Source organism: Tribolium madens, unplaced genomic scaffold (genome assembly GCF_015345945.1).
Source record: "Tribolium madens isolate multiple individuals breed KSU strain unplaced genomic scaffold, Tmad_KSU_1.1 Scaffold_1;HRSCAF=32;Tcas5.2_LG8, whole genome shotgun sequence".
Classification (NCBI taxonomy): domain Eukaryota; kingdom Metazoa; phylum Arthropoda; class Insecta; order Coleoptera; family Tenebrionidae; genus Tribolium; species Tribolium madens.
The window spans coordinates 920624-941090 of record NW_025400984.1 but is presented as its reverse complement, the minus strand read 5'-3'; the positions used below and the strand labels follow the sequence as shown (position 1 = coordinate 941090).

Sequence of the window (20467 nt, the reverse complement as noted above, 5' to 3'; positions counted from 1 at the left end):
AATTGCGATTTGCATTATTAGGCTATTTGAGACCATTAAAAAATAAACAACTGCTGTCAGAATGAAGAACTTAGAAAAAAACAGTACTTTACACAAAAGATTCTTTATTATGCAAGATATAGCATTTTCAAAATGCAATAGGAAAGATTTACTTTTCTAGTGTCATCTAGTAAAACTATAGCCAACTTATCAAATTTCACTCCTAAGTCCACAAAAAAAAAATATTAAAAACTAATAATCAAATTACCTTGCTTGTGAAAAGTTGGAAAGCAAAACTTTTCAACTTTATTTAACAATTAATATTAAGTATCCTCAGAAACATCACAGTTCAGGTTGAGAAGTAGTCACTTCCGTATCAGTTGATATGTAATATGACAGTTCAAGTTGGAAAATAGCTACTTCCCAACTCGAAAACTGATGTGCCTACTTCCCAACCACCTGAAGTGTCATATGTCATGTTTTTCAAAATCTGCTAAATTCTTTATTGGCTTTCGTCAGCTTTTTAAAACAACCTAAAGCGTTTGAGATATCATGGCAAACTTTTGTTTTAAATTTGCTAAAACCTACCTAGTACAATTTTTTTATACAGGCTAGATTATAAAAAAACGCCATAAGCCATAACTTTATTATGTTTAAATACGAGTACCTACGAGTATATTACAACACTTTTTTGATCAAAGTTGAACAGTTTTGTGTTAACAATCATGTGTTCTATTTTTCCACAGCCTACTTAATTTAATTTAATTTTCAAATTGCCTAAAATCAAAAGTTAGTGATAAGTAATAGTTAATGAGCCTGTTAAAAGACAATTTTACAAGAAATCCAAAAATAATAAAATATAGAGGGTGTTCCATTTAAAAAACTGAAATGGCTGTCGCTTCTGGTGAAACAGAACATCTATCCCAAAAAATAAATGACAACTTTGTTCTAAAAAGTATTGTCATATCTTAAAAAAAATAAAGTTAAATACACATTTAATCGCATAATATACGAGTATACTCGACTCCAGTAATTAAAATGTGAATTTTAAAATTTAGAAAATCTTAATAAATTTTTTAAATCTCATAGCAATGGTATTGGAGGAGTGAGTTCCTAGGTGTAATAGTTGTGCAAATATTTTAATAATTAAAATAACATGATAAGAAAGTCATTAATAACCCAATTTGCCTTATTACAGTAGATACTTCCCACAAAAATTAACAGTTTTCCGGAAAAACTAAAATACCTACTCATATGTTAAAAAAATGCCGAGCATTTTCAAATTTGGTGCATGAACGTTAATGTAATAATTTAATCTCAAGTTTAATTAATAATTTGTAATAAAACAATATTGTTTATTGTCCTATTGTAATACAATATTGTATTATTACAAGTATCAAAATTTCAATAGATCCACAATTTGATGTAATTGTTAATGATTCAATTATTCTTCATGTCACATTAATATGTGACATACTTCGGCTTTTATAGGCAAAATTTTTGTACCTTTACTAAATAATTATAAAAAATCATATACAAGATCAAAATAGACATAAAAAATGTCAAATGTCAAAAAATGTCAAAATTTTTTTAAACATTTTTTCCATGTTCCTCGTATCATATTTTATCTGAAATTTTGTCTCTAGAGCGCGAGTACTGACACACCCTGTATGTAAATGGGTTATTTTAACATTTTTTCAAGCTCTTTGTGCTTTGTAATAATGCATCATAAAGTTGTCCCGCGACTTTTGAGATTCTATATATACATAGGCCGTCTGATCGTAATCCAGCTTTAAATACCTATCTACTTAAAAAAAAACTAGAAATTAGAGATGTTCTAAAAACAAATGTAATTTTTACAATGTAGAAAACCACTTTCACGCGGACCACTTTACCTCTAAACTCTGAATAACGACATTGTACCATTAATTATTATCAATAATGTAAACATAAACTATCATTCATATTTAATCACACCTTTCCCTTCATAATACATACCAGACCAATTTTTTATCTTAGAATTATTTATTTGCACTGAACTTCAAAATCTCTAATACAAAATTCTAGTTATGACATCAAAATTGATGTGACGACAGTTCAAATTTTTGTGAGTCGACAAAAATAGGTATTTTTTCAGATTAAACAAAATTCTAGTTTATAACAATTTTATTTATGCCCTTTTCTAAAAAAAAAAAATGAATACATGTATTAAGATTTGATAGATTTGCGAAAACAATTTAAATTTAAATGATAAATAAATAGTCATAAAATTTGATGAAAATATTTCAAAATTTAGAGTGTTGCTTGGTATTAAAATCCAGTCTTCTTCATTCGAAGCAGTCTCAAAATTGAAACTAATAAGGTTTCATTCGTTGACATTTTTTAATGGTAAAATTGTTCATAACCCAATTTTAAAAGGCCACATTCACACTTGCAAAATCCTCGTTCACATTAAATGTAACTGTCGATCCGTAGCTACATAGTTAGCTAGCTATCCATGGCCAACCTTAATCCAGCCCAGTCGTGTGAATGGATTGTTAGTATAATCTCAGCAAGAAGTAGTAAGCAAGCATTACACACCTGGGGCAGACAGAGTCGCTTCTCTCCACCCACTACAAAGCACGAAATCGTCTCTCCTTCGAGCACCGTCTCCGTGCGTTCACTGCACGACGTATCCGGGGTGGTGAGGATCGGCAGCTGCTGCACCGGGAACGGCGCCGGCACGAACTCCTCCTCCTTAATCTCCGGCGAAGGCTCGCCCTTGAGCGCCAGCCCCGGCCCTTGCAGACTCTTGGTGGCGCTGTGCTGGTAGTTCTTCAGCACGTTCTTCAAATGCGGCGTCACTTCCATGGCGTTACACAGCCGCCGCCGCACGTCATCCGAATGTCATCGACTTACGTAACCACAACCGCCCGCCGCAGACGTTCACCTAAACTGATGTCTGGTCTGGCAATCGCAATAGTCGTCTCGCCTGGTTTGCAGACTGTTGACACCGCACATGCGCACACCCACCGAGATGGTTTCCACGATCGCAATGATTTCCGCGAAAATTTACATGAAAAGTACGCGAAACGCCCATGAAAAGCGCACTAATCTCCCTTTGGACCGCACACCTGCACTTGGACACCGTCGACGAAGAGTTTTGCAACCGCTCCGGCCATGGCGCAGACGAACTCTGTGGAAAGTCTAGCCGGACCCCGCCGAGCCCCCCGGACCCCGCAGACACTCACGGCGTCACGTGATCGACCTTCCCGTCAAAATAGGCGACGTGCCGGAGCGCGTCCGCGACCGGCGGGGCGCGGGGCTGCCAGGAGGGTGGGGGGTTATTTGCTGTGGCGGTGATCGCAACCGCACGTGCATTGCACTCTACATACAAGAATTGGACGATCGTTGGTGGAAGGAATTCTTCCGGTACGCACATCTACAATGCTCTCCACTCTGTGCTTGGAGCTTAGAGAACTGGACCATTCTGCTCTGTATAAAAGATAAAACTGCTACAGTTGCCAGACTACTAACTTCAACCTTACATAGTTACAAAAATAAAAAATATGGATTCCATTAAATTTTTTTCATTAATACAAAATTAAAAAAATATTCATCGGTTATTTTTCAAAATTTTACTGACGAACAATCACAAAATTAGGAGGCTTTGTACCTTTTTCTGAATCATCAATTAATGTTTAAATAAATAGAATCAAAGTGCAAAAACTCTTATAAATTCAAAATTTATTATACAGGGTGAATATAAAGTATGGAACCAAGCGGTTTTATTTTTAATCATTTGCCTCCGGAAAATAATAATTAATATAAATTAAAGTTATAAAAAATGTGATCGTATTTTCAGAACGAAATTTTGTTTTGTTTTTGAGTTATGCGATTTTTTTTGTCAAAATTGCAATTTATGTGAAAAAATTAAATATAAAGCAAATAGTTGTAATCCTTAGAGTATAGCTTTTATGAGAAAAATGATTTTATAGTGGGTAGCCATTTAAAAAAATTAATTTTTTTGTGGAACTCAAAAACAAAAGAAAATTTAGAAAAAAATTATTCTTGTTAAATCATCACATTTTTATAGTACTTTATCACTCATCAATTAGTTTTTTCAAAAAATAAATAGTTTAAGGAAAAAACGTTTGGTTCCATACTTTTTATTCACCTGGTATGTATTATGCCAGGTGAATAACAAGTATGGAAGCAAGCGTTTTTTTCGTAAACTAAGCACTCTACGAAAAAAAAATAATTAGTGTAGCGCAAAATACAATTAAAATGTGACCATTTATCAAGAATAACATTTTTCGAAATTTCTTTTAGTTTTCGAGTTCTGGAAGTTTTTTTTTTTTAATGGCAACCCACCATGGTAATTTTTTTAATTAAAGATTATGATCTAAAAATAACCTCTAATTAAATAAAATTGCTTTTTAGCCAGTACTTTTTTTTAAATAAATTGTTAAAGTTGCGTTCCGAGCTCATCAAGAAGATTTTCCGAACTTAACCGAAGTGGTTGCTTCATGCATTTCATCATGGGAGAGCTCTGATTTCTATGCAGGTGCTTTGGGGTGGTTTCGACTAAAAATAGAAGAAAATGATTTCTTATTAGATTTTTTGATCGATCCGGAACCACCCCAATGCACCTGCACAAAAAAACAGGCTCTCCAACGACCAGTCATGAAACGACCCCCTCGTTCAAGTTCGGAAAATCTTCGTGATGGCCTCGGAACGCAACTTCAAAATTTATTAAAAAAAAGTACTGACTAAAAAACAATTTTATTTAATTAGGGGTCATTTTTAGATCATAATCTTTAATTAAAAAAATTACCATGGTGGGTTGCCATTAAAAAAAAATCCAGAACTCGAAAACTAAAAGAAATTTCGAAAAATGTTATTTTTGATAAATGGTCACATTTTAATTGTACTTTACGCAACACTAATTATTTTTTTCGTAAAGTGCTTAGTTTACGAAAAAAACGCTTGGTTCCATACTTTTTATTCACTTGGTATATTATATTTTATAATTTTTATAGAAAGAATTTTTTGAACATTTTTTTCCATGGGGCGCGAGTTCTGGGGCACTCTGTATGCGTATGATAGATTGATGGGCTTCGTAAGGGTAAAACCAACCTCCTATCTCCTACAAAATGGGGTAGTATACTATATTTTTTTATTGTCTAAGTTAAATCTACATAAAAAAGTAATATACCCATGTTTTTTGTTTTATGCGAAAGCGTGCATTCAAGGCGAATTTTTTTTTTTTTGAAGTTGGTGAAAAATAAACACACTTTCAAACACACCATGTTTGCGCCAAGTGATGACGTGAGCATACCCTGACGAACGCGCAAAATCAGCCACTAACTTAAGCTCCAGTCCTCTGCTCCAGTCAGCGATACAATGGAAGACGAAGGAGGAAAGTCGTCGGTAAGAGAGACAAAGTAGCGCTGCGTTTGCTGATTGGACGGGGACACCCGACGTCATTAAAGGCGCATTGTAATACCGTTTGAATGCAAAAACCACTTGCTTAAACCTCATTTATTTAAAAAATTACAGCTTAATTGAAAATCGATTTTTAGTTATATTGCTATAGCAATTATGGAACCGATAAACTTTATCTAACGATAAACCGTCTCAGAAACCGACCCTAAAAGCTCTTGGTATGACTTGATAGTTTGTTTCTTAGTAATGCTAACCCGGCAAAATTAAATTTCGAAAATTGAAAAAAATATCGATAGCCCTTTTTGAGCATTACAAGCCCCATTAATCAGATTTTGATTTCTGTTACTCCTGCAGTCGGAATAAACTAAAAACTGATTTCCCATATTAATTTCCTATATTCTAGCCTGTTTGGGACACTCGGTATATTAAAAATTTGGTAAAGCTGTTTATTTTTATTCGTATACACAATGATTTAAAAGGATCGAACCATCATTAAAGTGGTGATAAAAAACTTAAACGAAAATTAAAATACAGCGTGTTTCACACAACTTTACGAGGCTTGCGCCTAATGTACGCACCTAGATATACAAAAGTCACAAAACACTGGATACAAAAAATACACTTCTAACTGTTTAATTTTTGGAAAACCATGACAGTAGTTGTCAAACTAATCACTGTTTCATTAATAGTCATAAACTTCAGTTTTTCAGAAACAATTATCATTTGTTCTATCAAGAGATGGCATGATTATGATTCTAGTTTTTGCTACATATTTATACACTAACTAACTAAAATAGTTGTAATTTTTTAAAGGGTGAACAAACTAGAGAAAATTATCCAATTTTTCAAAATTTGTAATCGAGTTCGTATCGGAATATGTATTATTGATTGCATCTTACAGTCGTAGGCCTGGTAAAATTACGTAAAACACCCTGTATGCTTTTATACTTTTTCCCCAAAAGTTTTTTAGAATTTCAATGTTCACAAAATTCACAAACTGGCCTAATGGCTAGCGCGGTCTTTCTAATTGATTTTACATTTTTTTTGCTATACAGATATGTATAAGGTATTTCACGAGTAATAATGAGCCTGGCCAAATTTGAACTGCAGCCAGCAATACATTTGCATAGGTTCATGGATTTTGATTATGAATTTTAAAATTAATAAAACATAGTTATCGTGTAACTGACACAAAGAAATTGACAAGAGAGGAAACACAAGTTTCAAGGTTATTTGTCTATCCACCGTTGAAAAACACTTTAGTTATTCAAGCTTTATTGGAGCTTTTTTATTCGAGAAACATTGTCTTTAGGACAAACGCCCAACGGTAGAAGCATTTTTCCCAAATTTGCCATAAATGAGAATCACATCTGTTTTCTCATCGTTCGAATGCATTTTGACTATTTGTTAAATTTAATGTCAGACACAGAACACCTACTTATTTTTTATTAAAAATAAATCAAAAACACAAAATACATGTTTTAGACAAAATTTTATTTTTTTAAAATACAATCACATTTTTTATATTACATACTTTAATTTATATTAATTATTATTTTCTAGAGGCAAATAATTAAAAAAACCGTTTGATTCCCTATATGTATTTATTTATACCTTCCACTGGAGTCACTCTTTTTCGTGGACTATAAAACCACATTTTCGATAATTATACATCTTCTTTTTGTGTTGTGGAAAAAGACAGATCAATGGTGGCATTGGTAATTTTTCTAAATGTAAATTCGGTTCTGATTGTCAATTGTCAACTTGACAATACCTATCAAAGATATTTCTATCAATGTCGTTAAATTTATACCAACTTGTGTAATCCCGCATTAAGTAGCCAGAATCGTCGCTCACCTGGAAAATGGTAGGAAAATTATGAATTTAGCGGCAGAATTTAGAGTGCCATTAAAATATTTTAACCTATTTTTAATACAACATGTTCACACCATGGAAAAATTGAAAAAAAAAAAATTCTAAATTTTTTTGACATTTTCCGTTTTTTTTTTAATGTAGCTGTAGGTAATTGCAATAAAATGTACGGAATATTTTGACAAATTTTTTAACACTTCTTGACAATTTTATTATGTTATTATGTTATTATCAATTTAGTCTGTTGGGAGAAAAGTTTTGAATGCATCTCTGGAATAAACGTTATTAGGTAATTCCCCAAACGAAAATGCCCTCGGCTCTTTTGGCCGCCTCTGGTATGCCTTATCCTATAAGGAAAGTATTGTAATCGGCTGAAATTTGACCTACCCAGATTTTTACATTTCTGGACGAATTATAGCTTCAAGACACCAAAAAAGTTGGTTTGGGCCATTGGGTCGTGTGTGTGTGTGTGTGTGTGTGTCTGTCTGTAAACAGCATATCAAAGACCAAAAATCGGCCGTAAAGCGGCCGCAAAATTATACGATTGAATTCATGGAGATAAAAATTATTTAGAATCATGAAATATACCTTATTAAACAGTAAAATGTAATAAAATAAAAATAATAATGGTGCCAAACTAAAAAAAAAAAAAATGCACCGTAGACTCGAACCCGTGACAACTATTATCTATTTCGCGTGTAATCCGGCAGGTGGCACTGACGCAAACGTTAGGTTTGCTACACATTGTGAGTTTATATTAATATTTCAATAATTTTTTACATTTACAAGAATGCTGTTGGACGTACATACCTATTTGAAAGAATTTTAATTTCTCCTTAGGTACCACAAAAATGTATTTCTGTTCATAATTCTAAAAGTATTTTCATTCGGAGTCAAAAATATCTTAAAAAACACAATTTGCTGAGATACGACATGTTGGCAAGTGTTTGATTTATTTTAAATGAATGCGTTACTTTGAAATCTTTGACTATAAATTTTTCAGACGTGTATTTAATTCAAAAAATATTTGAAAAATTTTTGGCATGGCTCCATTTAAAATGGATTATCCATCTTGCTTCAACATCATGTTTTTTAAGTAAAAAATTCGTAACAATATTTTATTTACAGTGCCAAAAACATTGAACCTAATTTTGTCCTTTTTATATCTTTTTAGTGGGTTCTTTTTTATTTCCACCATTGACCTAAATAACTAAAGAATGCCAGTGTCGTGTTATCTCTATACAAATAAAAACAGAATAATTTTAAAACCATTTTCTTTTTACAATAAGCTTAATGTGAAACAATAATTGTAGAGTTTTGTATATAAAATATGTGTTTTCAATTTTTTAATATCACAAAGTCACAATGTTATCTACGCTACATGAATTCTATGGAATCTGTCAAATATCTGTCACTGTCAAAAACGTTAATTGTGTCAAAAGCACCTGATAATTTATAAATTCAATACACAACCGATGGATTTTAATTAATAAATTTAAGTAGTGTTATCGACCCAGTAGTTAAATGTTAACAATTTCCGCTAACAACCATTGGTGAGTATCCTATTGTTATCAAAGCCAGTGTTATCAACGGCGGAAACATTTAGTTAATTCCTTACAGGAATGGCATACAGACGCTTATTTTACATTGTTTTTCTCAATGTGATACTATTACCACGAGATTTTTGTTATCCCGGATCGAAAAATTTACGCCCGTTATGTCCAAGGTTATATGAAAGAACGTTCCATGGTTTTGTACCCCAAGGCAATCTTACTGCAGGTATATCGTGTGGGTTTATTCTAACAATAGTGTGATAAAACTGGACAATTGTAGGTACATTCAAGGAGATTGAGGGTGTAAACAAGTTGAAAGATTGTGTCATTAAATGTTGTCTGCAGAAACAGTGCAATGTTGCTTTTATGACTGATGAGAAATGTTATCATATCACTTGTGCTAGTGATGAATTATGCAAACCTGTAGTGAGTTTAAATCCCGACTCTAAAGACCGTGTTTCGATGGTTCTTGTGAAGCCCACTGATGAAGATTCATGGCAGGATGTTTTAGCACAAGGTTTGTTTAACTTGTAATTAATAACTGAAGAAACGTTTTTTTTTTTCAGATTATTCAACTGAACATTTGGATAGGGAGGTTTACAACGTATTGAATGACAAGAGGAGACTTCAAGATATCTACAAAGATCTAGTAATGGACGAATCCACTTACAATTATGATCTCAGTTGTGAAGTCGGCATTGATAACGTTTGTGCTCCTAATGAAATTTGCGTCAAAAATTACCCCAAATCTCGGGCTGGAACATGTGCTTGTAAACCACGATTTATTCGAAACCATTCTGGTGATTGTGTTCTCTTAGATTTAAAAGACATTGGATCTCACAGTAGTGAAATAATGACTGAAAGAATCTTAGATCTTGCAAATAAGTCGGCTCCTGTCACTCGTAAACATTTGTCAGTGAGTGCTGAAAACAAAATTGTCAAACTGCCAGATAATGAGGTCACTTTGATCGCTAATGTCTCTCCTGATGATGACAATGAAGACGAGAAATATCAGTATGAGTGGACGTCGTTACAACAACCAGATGGCAGCACTGCTGTTAAGCATCAGAATGGCGGTCAACTTCAGTTATCAAAGTTGGTTGAAGGCTTGTATACGTTTAAAGTAAGCGTGTCGAATTCATTCGCTTATGGCGAAACCTTTGTGAATGTGACAGTATTGCCACCTTCACGGATTAATAAACCGCCACAAATTGTAATTACGCCGGCAAATCAAGTTATCAAGTTGCCAAATACTGCAGCAGTTTTGGATGCTTCAACGTCTACCGATGATGATGGGATTGTGTCGTGGCATTGGGAGTTGCAACAAGGACCGTTAGGTATGATCGCAAGTTTTACCAGTTTGTGATTAAAGCGGCCTGCAACTGGGCAGTAAAGTGACTGTGATTTTTGACAAGTTGGTTACAAATTTTAAATTTTAATTTGGCAACACTGGCTGTGTAACAATTTTATAGCCAATTGTAATTGCAGGGGGTGATCGATGGCATGGCCCTCACCTGAAGCAATTACATATTACAGGATAGAAAAATTACATAATTTATGATTATCTATTGTTGTTTTTTTGTTTATTTCTACATTATTCAGTGTTTTCAACTTAATTTCAAAGTCATTGTAAAGCTCGGATTATATGCACGAAAAATCCGTAAAATATGCGCATATACAGCGTGTTCGGTCCAAGTCGCCCCTACTGATAACACCTAAACTTACTTCTTTTTTTCATTCTTGGCTTTCTTAATAAATGTATAAATTTTTTTAGCACATCCGGTGTTGCCGAAAATGCTACCAAATTTTGTTTTTCAAATGGAACACCTATGTTTTTTGTCTTCCAAACAATAATAATTGACATGAAAAATACTGTAAACCACTATTTATTACATTTTTTTTTTCAGCTTCCTCTCTATTTTTATTGCACTTAAAAAACACTTCAAGCTGATCTACCAATTCTTCGTAATTATTAAAGATCTCAATAAGATTTATTGACAAATTAGGCTTTGTCAAACTAACAATTAAACGGTATCCAAGCATATTGCTTTTTGCATGAATACCTTGACAAGTAAAATCCGCCTACGTTGCAAAATTTGCAATAAAATTCAAAAATTTAAATTGTTTCTGAGTGTATTATGTAAAGTAAAATGTAATAAATAGTGGTTTACCGTATTTTTCATGCCGGTTATTATTGTTTCGAGCAAAAAAACATAGGTGTTCCATTTGAAAAACTAAATTTGGTAGCATTTCCGGCTACATCGGAAGTGCCAACAAAATTTGATGCATTTACTAAGAAAACGAGGAATGAATAGTGTTATTTGAAAATAAACTTTTTTAAAAAAAGAAGTAAGTTTAGGTGTTATCGGCCGGGGCGACTTGGACCGAACACGTATATGTACGTATTTTCACAAAATTTGCACAAAATATTAAAAAATATGCTCGAATATATGCCAAATTTGCATCGATATGCAAAACTTTTAACAATAAAAAATCAAAGTTGGAATAAATTTTTATCCTCGAGTACACTAAAGTTTGTATTTTCATCATCTTGAACCGCACACGATGAACGAAAGAGAATAAATAAATTAGTTTTGCTTCAGACAAGCCTTTCTAAGAAATCCACATAGAAGTAATTATTAGTTTTATACCAGGTGAATAAAAAGTATGGAACCAAACATTTTTTGCTTAAAATATTTATTTTTTTTAAACTAATTGATGAATTAAATGTTTTATAAAGAATAAAATTTTTCGATTTTTTTTGTTTTTGAATTCCACAAAAATTTTTTTAAATGCCAACCCACTAAAAAATGTTTTGTATACTATCCCAAAAACAACTGTGTTAGAGACTATTTACTTTTTATTAATTTGAAAAAAAAAATACATAAATTACAATTTTGACAAAAAAATCGCATAACTCAAAGCAAAACAAAATTTCGTTTTGAAAATACGATCAGATTTTTTATATTACTTTATTTTATATTAATTATTATTTTCCAAAGGCAAATAATAAAAAAAAAAACCTTTGTTTCTAAACTTCATATTCACCCTGTTTAAAAAGAATTTAAAAACGAAACACTCAACAGGATACTAATTCTTTTAGTCTGCCAATTTTTAAATTGAACTGAAATTTTTAATCGGAAATTTGTGATTTGAAGAAAATATGCACAAATATGCATTATTTCCTAAAATATGCACGAAGTTGCCAAAATATGCAAAATATTTTTTGGCTTATTTTAATCAAAAAACATTAGATATGCATAGAAAACATACAATTTTGTTGTCTTAATAACAAATATGCATTTTGCATATAATCCGAGCCTTAGTCATAAGCCTCTTTGATTAGAAATTTAATTGAACGAAAAGTATAGAATATTTTTGTGTTACGATTTAGGTTACCAACCTGAACTCAAAGACACTGCGACTTTACAATTGAACGACTTGAAGAAACCAGGGAATTACACGTTTAAATTGACTGTAACAGATACAGACAAGGCTACTAGCTCCGCCACTGCCAATGTGACAGTTCTAAAGTTCACTGATTATCCACCAGATGCAAACGCCGGTTTGTTGAGGACTAATTTACATTTTTTTGATTTTATTAAAAATAAACGTTTTTTAGGTGAAGATAAAATTATCTATTTACCACACAACAACATTACATTAAACGGCAATCTCAGTACAGACGACCATGCAATCACGACTTGGGAATGGACAAAGAGTCCTGATGATGCTCAAAAAGCTGTTGACATGCAAGATACGAGAACTCCTTATCTTCAACTGTCAAATTTAGAAGAAGGAATGTATACTTTTACTTTAAAAGTGACGGATAGTGCAGGCCAAAGCAGCACAGCTCAAGTTCACGTGTTTGTAAAACCGCCAACTAATAAACCTCCAATCGCTGAAGCGGGAAGTAATATAACGATTAGTTTGCCTCAAACCTGGGTTGTTTTGGATGGTAGTAATAGTTCCGATGATAATAAAATTACGACTTTCAAATGGGAGCAAGTTGAAGGCCCTTCAACCGTCGAATTTGTCAACAATACTTTGAGTAAAACAAATGTTACTGGACTTACGAAAGGAAGTTACATGTTTAAACTCAGCGTTACGGATGATAATAATAATGTTGCCAGCGATACTGTCACTGTTATAGTAAATCAGAGTAAGTATTGTTTCAGTTAATTTTGTCATTGAAAGCGGGAATATTTTGCTTCTGTCTCGTGGTCTTTTTGTTTATAAATTTCTAGAAACATTAAAAGGTCACACATTTTTTAAAAATTACGTCTCTAAGTTACTTACAATTTTTTATCTTGTTGATTACGAAGGGTGATTTTAAAATGGTAGTTTTTCTAATTTGCGTTTATAATACGTTTATTAACGTCTCCAGTAGGAGTCGTTTATGGCTATCTATAAAAGCACACTGTACTTTAATGAATTTAGGTTTATTTAGTTTTTGGATGTCGCTTCTGACTTGTCAGGTAACAAATTTTGCGTTGTTGCTTCGGCAATTTGGCGAATTTCGGGCGGAATGCAAACTAAATTGTGTTTCTCATATTTTATTTATTATTATTATGTTGTAACACTAATAACCAATAATTTATGTATTTTATTTTTAATGACAGACGGCAGAAATGACTCAAAAAACAGGTGGGCGCCGAGTGTTGCCAACCGATACCAACTAACACAAAATTCTCTAGGCGACAAAAATATATATTTTTTTAATTAAAATAAGAAAAAAGGGGGCGCAAATTAGAAAAAATAGCATAAAATACTTATAATGGCATTGGCGCACTCATCCCATAGAAAACTCGCCTACGGCTCGTTTTCTAACTTGGGATTCGTGCGCCAAATCAACCCTTATAAAACTTGTTCTTTAATATACTATTTTAATTTTACCCGAATGTCATAAAACTTTGTTGTCTCTCTCGCTCTTCAAGTAAGTAGGTAGGAGCAAGTAAGATAAACGTTATGCCGCTCTCTGGTCCCACCAGTGGTATTTTTTCTTTCTCGCACTTAGGTCGTTTAAAAGAGACAGCAAACTTTAGCTCGCCTATCTACTTCACTCAACCAAAACATACCAGTGATTCTCAATAGGTTAAAAAATGCATCAAGAGAAATTGACAATTAATGAATGTATGTCAAATAAAATAAACAGACTGTTAACATTTTGTTTTGCTTGAAAACATACAAGACTTATTAATTTATTAAAAAAGTAATAATAATAAAAACAAATTTTAGCTTAGTGGCGTCTCATAGTTTGAGAACGACTGGTGGTCCCTCCTATTTTCAGCTACGCTTGACCGTTTGCATTTTGTTTCACTCATTCGTATACTAACAACAAAGACCAAACTATTAGCGCATGGGATTGTGTTATTTGACACAGTTTTACGATAAACGGGAAAAATTAAAAGAATATTACTATATACATATACAGGTTCAATTCAAACAGGTCGATTTTATTTCTATAAATGCTACATTTTGATGGTACTGTTACATTTATGACGTCATTGGATTTTGAATAATGACATCAAGAATTTTTTTAAATGGCAACCAACAATTTTTTTGATTGTTTGGTAATAGGTACATTCTTTTTTCACTCTTCAAAAAAATTGCCGAAAACAGTACCTAAACAAAAATGTTGGTTGCCAATTAAGAATATTGATAGGGTTGTTACTTGAAAATCATTGACGTTATAAATAATAGTATATCATTTTCAAAAATAATAGATCTGTTGGAAGATTAAAATTTTTTTTTTCAAAAAACCATGAATTTTGTGCTCCACTTTTAGTTCACTTTGTTTTTTCTTTCGAGGTAATGTTCTAGTTTACCAGAACGGCGGCGCCTTTATGAATGAAACACATACCATACCAAATGCCTTATCTAATAAAGACTTAGTTTTTTAAAGTTTAATCGGATGTCACCACCAGACTGAGTTATAAGATACGAGTGTCTGTCTTACTCCTTTGTTGCCTACTGGAAGGAAAAAAAATATTTTGTAAATCACTACACTTTTTCAAAAAGCTGAATGATAAATGATAAAGTAGTAAAGCTGAAGATTCCCATTTTTTGATTTTAATCGATAGCTTTTGAAACAAGTAAAAACCTGTTAATTTTTACATAAAGGCGAATTTAGGTAAAGAATTGAAAATTAACAGTGATTTCAGTATATTCCAGGCAAAAATTTATCGTTGAGGGTGTTATTTGCCTTAAGACATTTTATGTTTATTATCGGGATTCTAATACACAGGGCAAAAAGGTTTCAGGCAAATAACATCTTTAAGGACAAATTTTTGCCTGGGATAGACCCAACTCATCGGCATAATTAGAGCCACCCTATAAATTTAAACCGCACTCGTTGACTTGGAATATTAGGAATTGCTGTAAAAATTTTCTTTGATTGAAAATGAAGCCACAACTCAATTTCTGTGAAAAATTTCACCAAAATCACATGAAATCCTTTACTGTTGATAAATAGTAAACAACCCTTAACTTCTACATTAATTAATAAATTTATTAGTAAATAAAACAATAAATGAATTATTTTGTGAAATGGTGACTTTGGACATCAAAGCCATGAATCAGATCAATTTTTAATTTTAAAGAAACGTTTCAAATATTATTTTATTCCTTTCAAAACAAGTTAAATGCGATATAATCACTTATCATAGTCAAAATTCTTAATAATTTGAGCAAACGATTTATCAATTTTCGTCATCTCTCCATCGACCCATCCCAATGCCGGAAAACCGACAACTGTCGACCATCGGCTCCATCCCATCTGAAAACGGTCGAACGTGTCAATAAAAGTACCGTGCGATTAAAAAAAAAAATAATTAGAGTGGGTGGTGATTAAATCCTTCAGATGGCAATCCTAATTTTTGACATCAAATGTCAGCGGAAACTTTGACAAGTTTGCGTTTTATTTCTTTTGAGTGAAATAATGTTCACTTTAGAGCAGAAATTTTTTATTGCTGTACAAGAGGAAAACGGTTGAGGGTCATTTTCACTTTCAGTTTGTGTGGAAAATTTCCAGTCCAGATTCCCAGCCAATGTGTTGCCAACTGTAGAATTTAATCGACGCCTACTCTAATTTCTTTTTTATTTGATCGCACGGTAGTTTTCCTGTGTAATTTTGACAAGCGGGTATATTAGGGAATGACATTGACTACTAAAATTTAATGATCGCCATTGTACAATCAAATTGTAAAATTTCTTTCAATTGAGAAAGTGACTTTATTACACCGTGAAACACGAAAATCTTCTTTTAGACAAAAGAGGGTGTACTTAATAATTTGCTGAGATACTGAATGCTTACTTGAAATTTGTTTCAATTTATTTAGGAGGGATTTAAAAAAAATCACATTTTAAATACCGAATGAAAATGGTTTTTATATATAAAAATAGATTTTCAGTTTAAACTCTTCATAGTTTTCTGATACTTAAAAATTTAAATTATGGGATTTAGGTAATTTTTCTCAGAGTGAAAAACCATCTACAACTCCAAACAGATAAAATTATCGCAATATAATATTAAAAAAAACGTAATTGTACGATAAAACTGATATAAATAACCCGGTTTCAAATTTTGATTCTTATTGAAAAAAACATGATAAAGTACTTACTTACTGTTGTGCTTTTTTACGATCATGAAATTGTTAATAAAAATGTAAAAACAGACAAAGCCACTTTTAGCAACTTCAAGTTCATTTTTCTCAAATTGGCTTTCAAATTTGCGTTCAGTATCACAAAAAATATTTTTACAATCTTTTACGTCTTAGAGGAGGAAAAAAGAAAGGGAGGGAAATCGGTTGGACAGTGCTATTATAATCGTGCAAACGCACAGTAGGTAATATTGTTAAATCTTTTTATCGTTGATAAAGTCATTCTTTTTACACTAGAGGTAAATTAATGTACGTTTATTTCTAATAATGTCGCGGTTAATAATGCGAGTTCAGTTTTCTTATTGTGTAGTTATGCATTTTTTGTCATTTTGCAGATGTTAATCAGAAACCAAAAGCTAACGCCGGTGGAGACTTTGAAGTTGAATTGCCAAGAAACGCCGTCCTTGTCAATGGTTCAAAATCTAAAGACGATTGGGCTATAGTCAAATGGAAATGGACTCGCGACGATAAATCGCTTGCCATAGGAAACGTAGCTGAAAAATCGGACGAATCACCGGTATTAATTTTGACCGACGTAATTGCTGGCAAATACATATTTAACTTGACGGTTTTCGACGAACAAGGACTTAGTGATACCGACACTGTCACTTTTGTGGTCAAAAACGACCCGAAACTGTTGAACCTTGTTGAAATTACCATCGATGTGAACGCCAAACACCTCACTCAAGCTCAATATAACACTCTCACCGGAAAACTAGCATTGCTTGTCATCGACGGTTCGAAATTGAAGGTACGGAATGTAAAACCTGAAGTGGGTTCAGGCAAAGCGATGATCATCTTCTATGTTGAAACTCCCGATGGCACGGCTTACCCGGCGAATGATATCGTTCAGCATTTGAGAGAGAAATTGAGAGTTGATGCTGGCCTTTTGGGGTTCTCTGTGGCAAAATTGCAAACTGCGATTTGTCAGAATAACTGCTCAGGTCATGGTGTTTGCAACGAACAGACGAGGAAATGCGAATGTGAAGCTTTTTGGATGCAGGATTTGTTCAAAGTTTATTTGAAAACTGATGAGGATTCCGATTGTAGTTGGAGTATTTTGTATGTAGTTTTGGGTGTTGTTTGTACTGTGATGGCGTTCTTTGGATCTATGTGGGGATTGGTGTACCTTTGCTATAATTGGTGTTCGAAGAGGTGGACGGGGACAAAGCCTACGACGTACAAGTTGATAGAAGATTTGCCTCCACGTAAGTAATAATTCAATTGTGTGTTCTTTACTTATGCGAAATTCGGTTCCAGTTGTACCACGTAAAGGCAATTTATCAGACAGCGACACCGATTCCGACGTAGTATTCGAATCAAGGTTGAAAAACTCTCGATTTAGTGACTCAAGAAACGGCCACAAACCAAGTCGAAACGGATTTATCAAAGGAGGGCGTAGGGTTAAGACGTAGGCGAAACTACAAGAGCACAACTTTTAAAGGAGGCCTCACTTTCCTTACCCCGTGCCTAATTACTTAAATAGGATGTTTGTATGTGTGTTTGATGGAAATGTATCAAGTAGTTGTTGTAATTAACTGCAAGTGTTTAACACTTTATTTTCTATCAGGCTGTAATCAAGTTACCTATACATTATTTATTTCGGTATATTTTTTACTTATACTGAGGTTGTGGGATCTGTTTTAACATTTCTGAAATTGATTTTAACAGGGTTTTATTTATTCTACATAATTTATAACTATGCTTACATGTGTGTAGATGAGATTCTCATGGTAAATTAGTCAGTGAATGTAGTGTAATTTGCACTTTTTAAAAGGAAGTCAGTCAGATTTTTGTGATATGATTAAAAAGTATTTTAAGTAAGTTTTTTCTGTCACCTTTAGAAGAATTTATTTGATATTTCAAGGTGATTATTTTGTATATTGTATTGTAACATATGAAATTCTTCTTTATTTTTTAATTGTAAAAAATAAAATACAGGTTTATTGAGTTTTTCTTGTTACTCCTTTCGTCACAGGTCGCATCTGATCTATAACGTTAACAATAATAATATATTCCTAATATAACAAAATGTGTTTATACACTCACCGGCATAAAATTCGATCCATACTTTATTTTCTCGAAAACATTTTCGATTTTTCTTTCTTTTGGTCAGAGAATTTTTAAACAGAAATAAGATATATTTCCAACTATTGTTAAAACCAACAAACAAAAAAATGAGCGCGCGATAAAATTTTGAGGACTTTTTTTCCAATTTTCTTTTATCGTGATACCTATTTTAATGCCCTTCGTCATTATTCTTGTCATTTTTTGAAGCGCGTAAAAGTAATTTAGCTTTCTAAAAGTAGCGATGTACCACAGATCGAGATGATCATTTTCTCACACTGCAAGTATTGAGAAATAGGGACACAACAGCTGTTCATGCTCATAACTTGTTAGAAAAGGTAAGGTGTGTGACAATAAGCGAAAGAACAGTAAGAAGAAGACTCAAGGAAGAAGGATTAGTTGCAAGAAGACCAGCAAATGGCGAGAGCATCGAGTCGAGCGACTACGTTTTGCTCATAAACATGAGAATTGGGAAGTTGTTGATTGGAGCCGAGTTCTTTTCTCTGATGAGTCAAGGTTTTGTCTTCACTCTCCAGATGGACGACAAAGAGTTTGGCGACAATCAGGAGAAAGATTTGCACAGTGCAATATTGTCCCAAGGCTGAGTTTTGGTGGAGGGTCTATTATGTTCTGGGGTGGCATTAGTTTGGAAGCTCGTACCGAATTAGTCATTGTAGGCAGAGGAACAATGACAGTTGATAGGTACATCAGAGACATTCTGGAACCCTATGTTGTGCCTTATGCACCATTTATTGGGTGGAAATTTCATTTTTATACACGATAGTGCACGTTCTCACACTGCTCGCATCGTGAACACGTACCGAGATGAGGTTGAAATTGAACGTATGGCCAGCGCGAAGTCCTGACCTAAATCCCATTGAACACATTTGGGACATGGTGGGAAGAAAGGTTCGACGCAGAGTTCTTGCTCCTGCAACTTTGAGAGAGTTAAGTGTGGCAGTAACCCAAATTTGGGAAGAAATTGACCAAAGAGCGATTGAACATCCTATTGAAGGAATGCCAAGAAGAATGGCAGCTGTAATTCATGCAAGGGGAGGCAACACGCAAAAAAAGGCTGCCTTGTAGAACAAGGATTAGTTGAGAAAAATAAAATAAAATTAATGGATCGAATTTTGTGCCGGTGAGTGATTGCGCCTAATTTTAAATCTAAACTGAAGTGCCCGCCAGAAAACTTCGTATCCGTTTCCACTTTTTCGTTTTAGGTTAGGTTACCCTAGTGACCGGTGTTTATTTTGTTTAAAACTGTTTTAGGCGTGCGTAGTTTTCGAGTTTGTGTTAGTTTTTAACATAAAGGCTTTTTGTTTGAGTTTTTTCAATTTAGAATCTTTAAGTTAGGGAAAACTTTTCTGTCACATGGGATCATAAAACAATAATATTATGTATGTGGGTTAAAATCAGAAAAACTAAGGATGTGTTCGTCTTATCGACAATATATTTTAGTGGTAAAAATCGTTTGTCATTCTAGTGAGTGAGTCTAGTGGTGTTGTTACTCTTCGAACATGTGTGATTCTTGATTCTTGGGGATTCTGGATTCTTAGAAGATGAAGCGTAGAAGATCTGCTACCCATAAGGTAAGTTTACACTTTGAAATATTTATTTTTTGATTAACTGAAAGAAAAATCATTTTTACATGTTCTACATAACCGGTTGCAGTGTTTCAAGTTATTAGAGTTTTTGCAAATCTTAATAGTTATTTACATTCGTGTGCGGTAACTTACATTTTACAGTGCGAAATGAATTTGAAGCACGACGCGCAGCGGAGTGCTTTAATAATTGAGCACTGTAAAATGGTTAACGCACAAGATTTGTATTAAGCTTTTTGGCCGACGTTTAAACAAAAATCTACAAAATTCAGAATTAATACAAGTAAATACGTTTGACATTAAA

The 20467-nt window shown here is 33.2% G+C and overlaps 2 protein-coding genes across 3 annotated transcripts in view; one reads left to right on the top strand and one right to left on the bottom strand.

Annotated features, from left to right (window-relative positions):
- LOC123003888 (ski oncogene) overlaps positions 1–3180 on the bottom strand; it is a 51301-nt gene extending 48121 nt beyond the window's left edge. The window contains exon 1 of the mRNA XM_044396929.1: positions 2560–3180. Within this exon, the coding sequence (XP_044252864.1) occupies positions 2560–2829 (270 nt within the window). The 5' untranslated portion in view covers positions 2830–3180. The remainder of the gene's footprint in view (positions 1–2559) is intronic.
- A 5489-nt stretch (positions 3181–8669) lies between these two features.
- On the top strand, positions 8670–18443 carry LOC123016241 (dyslexia-associated protein KIAA0319-like protein). Of its 2 annotated transcripts, none has more exons than XM_044416508.1 (8): positions 8670–8831; positions 8885–9057; positions 9112–9348; positions 9398–10168; positions 12226–12396; positions 12454–12993; positions 16828–17700; positions 17753–18443. In XM_044416508.1, the coding sequence occupies exons 2-8, from the start codon at positions 8901–8903 to the stop codon at positions 17905–17907; spliced, it is 2904 nt and encodes a 967-aa protein (XP_044272443.1). In that variant the 5' UTR covers positions 8670–8831; positions 8885–8900; the 3' UTR covers positions 17908–18443. The 2 variants fall into 2 exon arrangements, with proteins under 2 accessions (XP_044272443.1, XP_044272444.1); XM_044416509.1 differs by having other exon boundaries at positions 8676–8831; positions 8899–9057.
- Positions 18444–20467: the final 2024 nt, after the last annotated feature.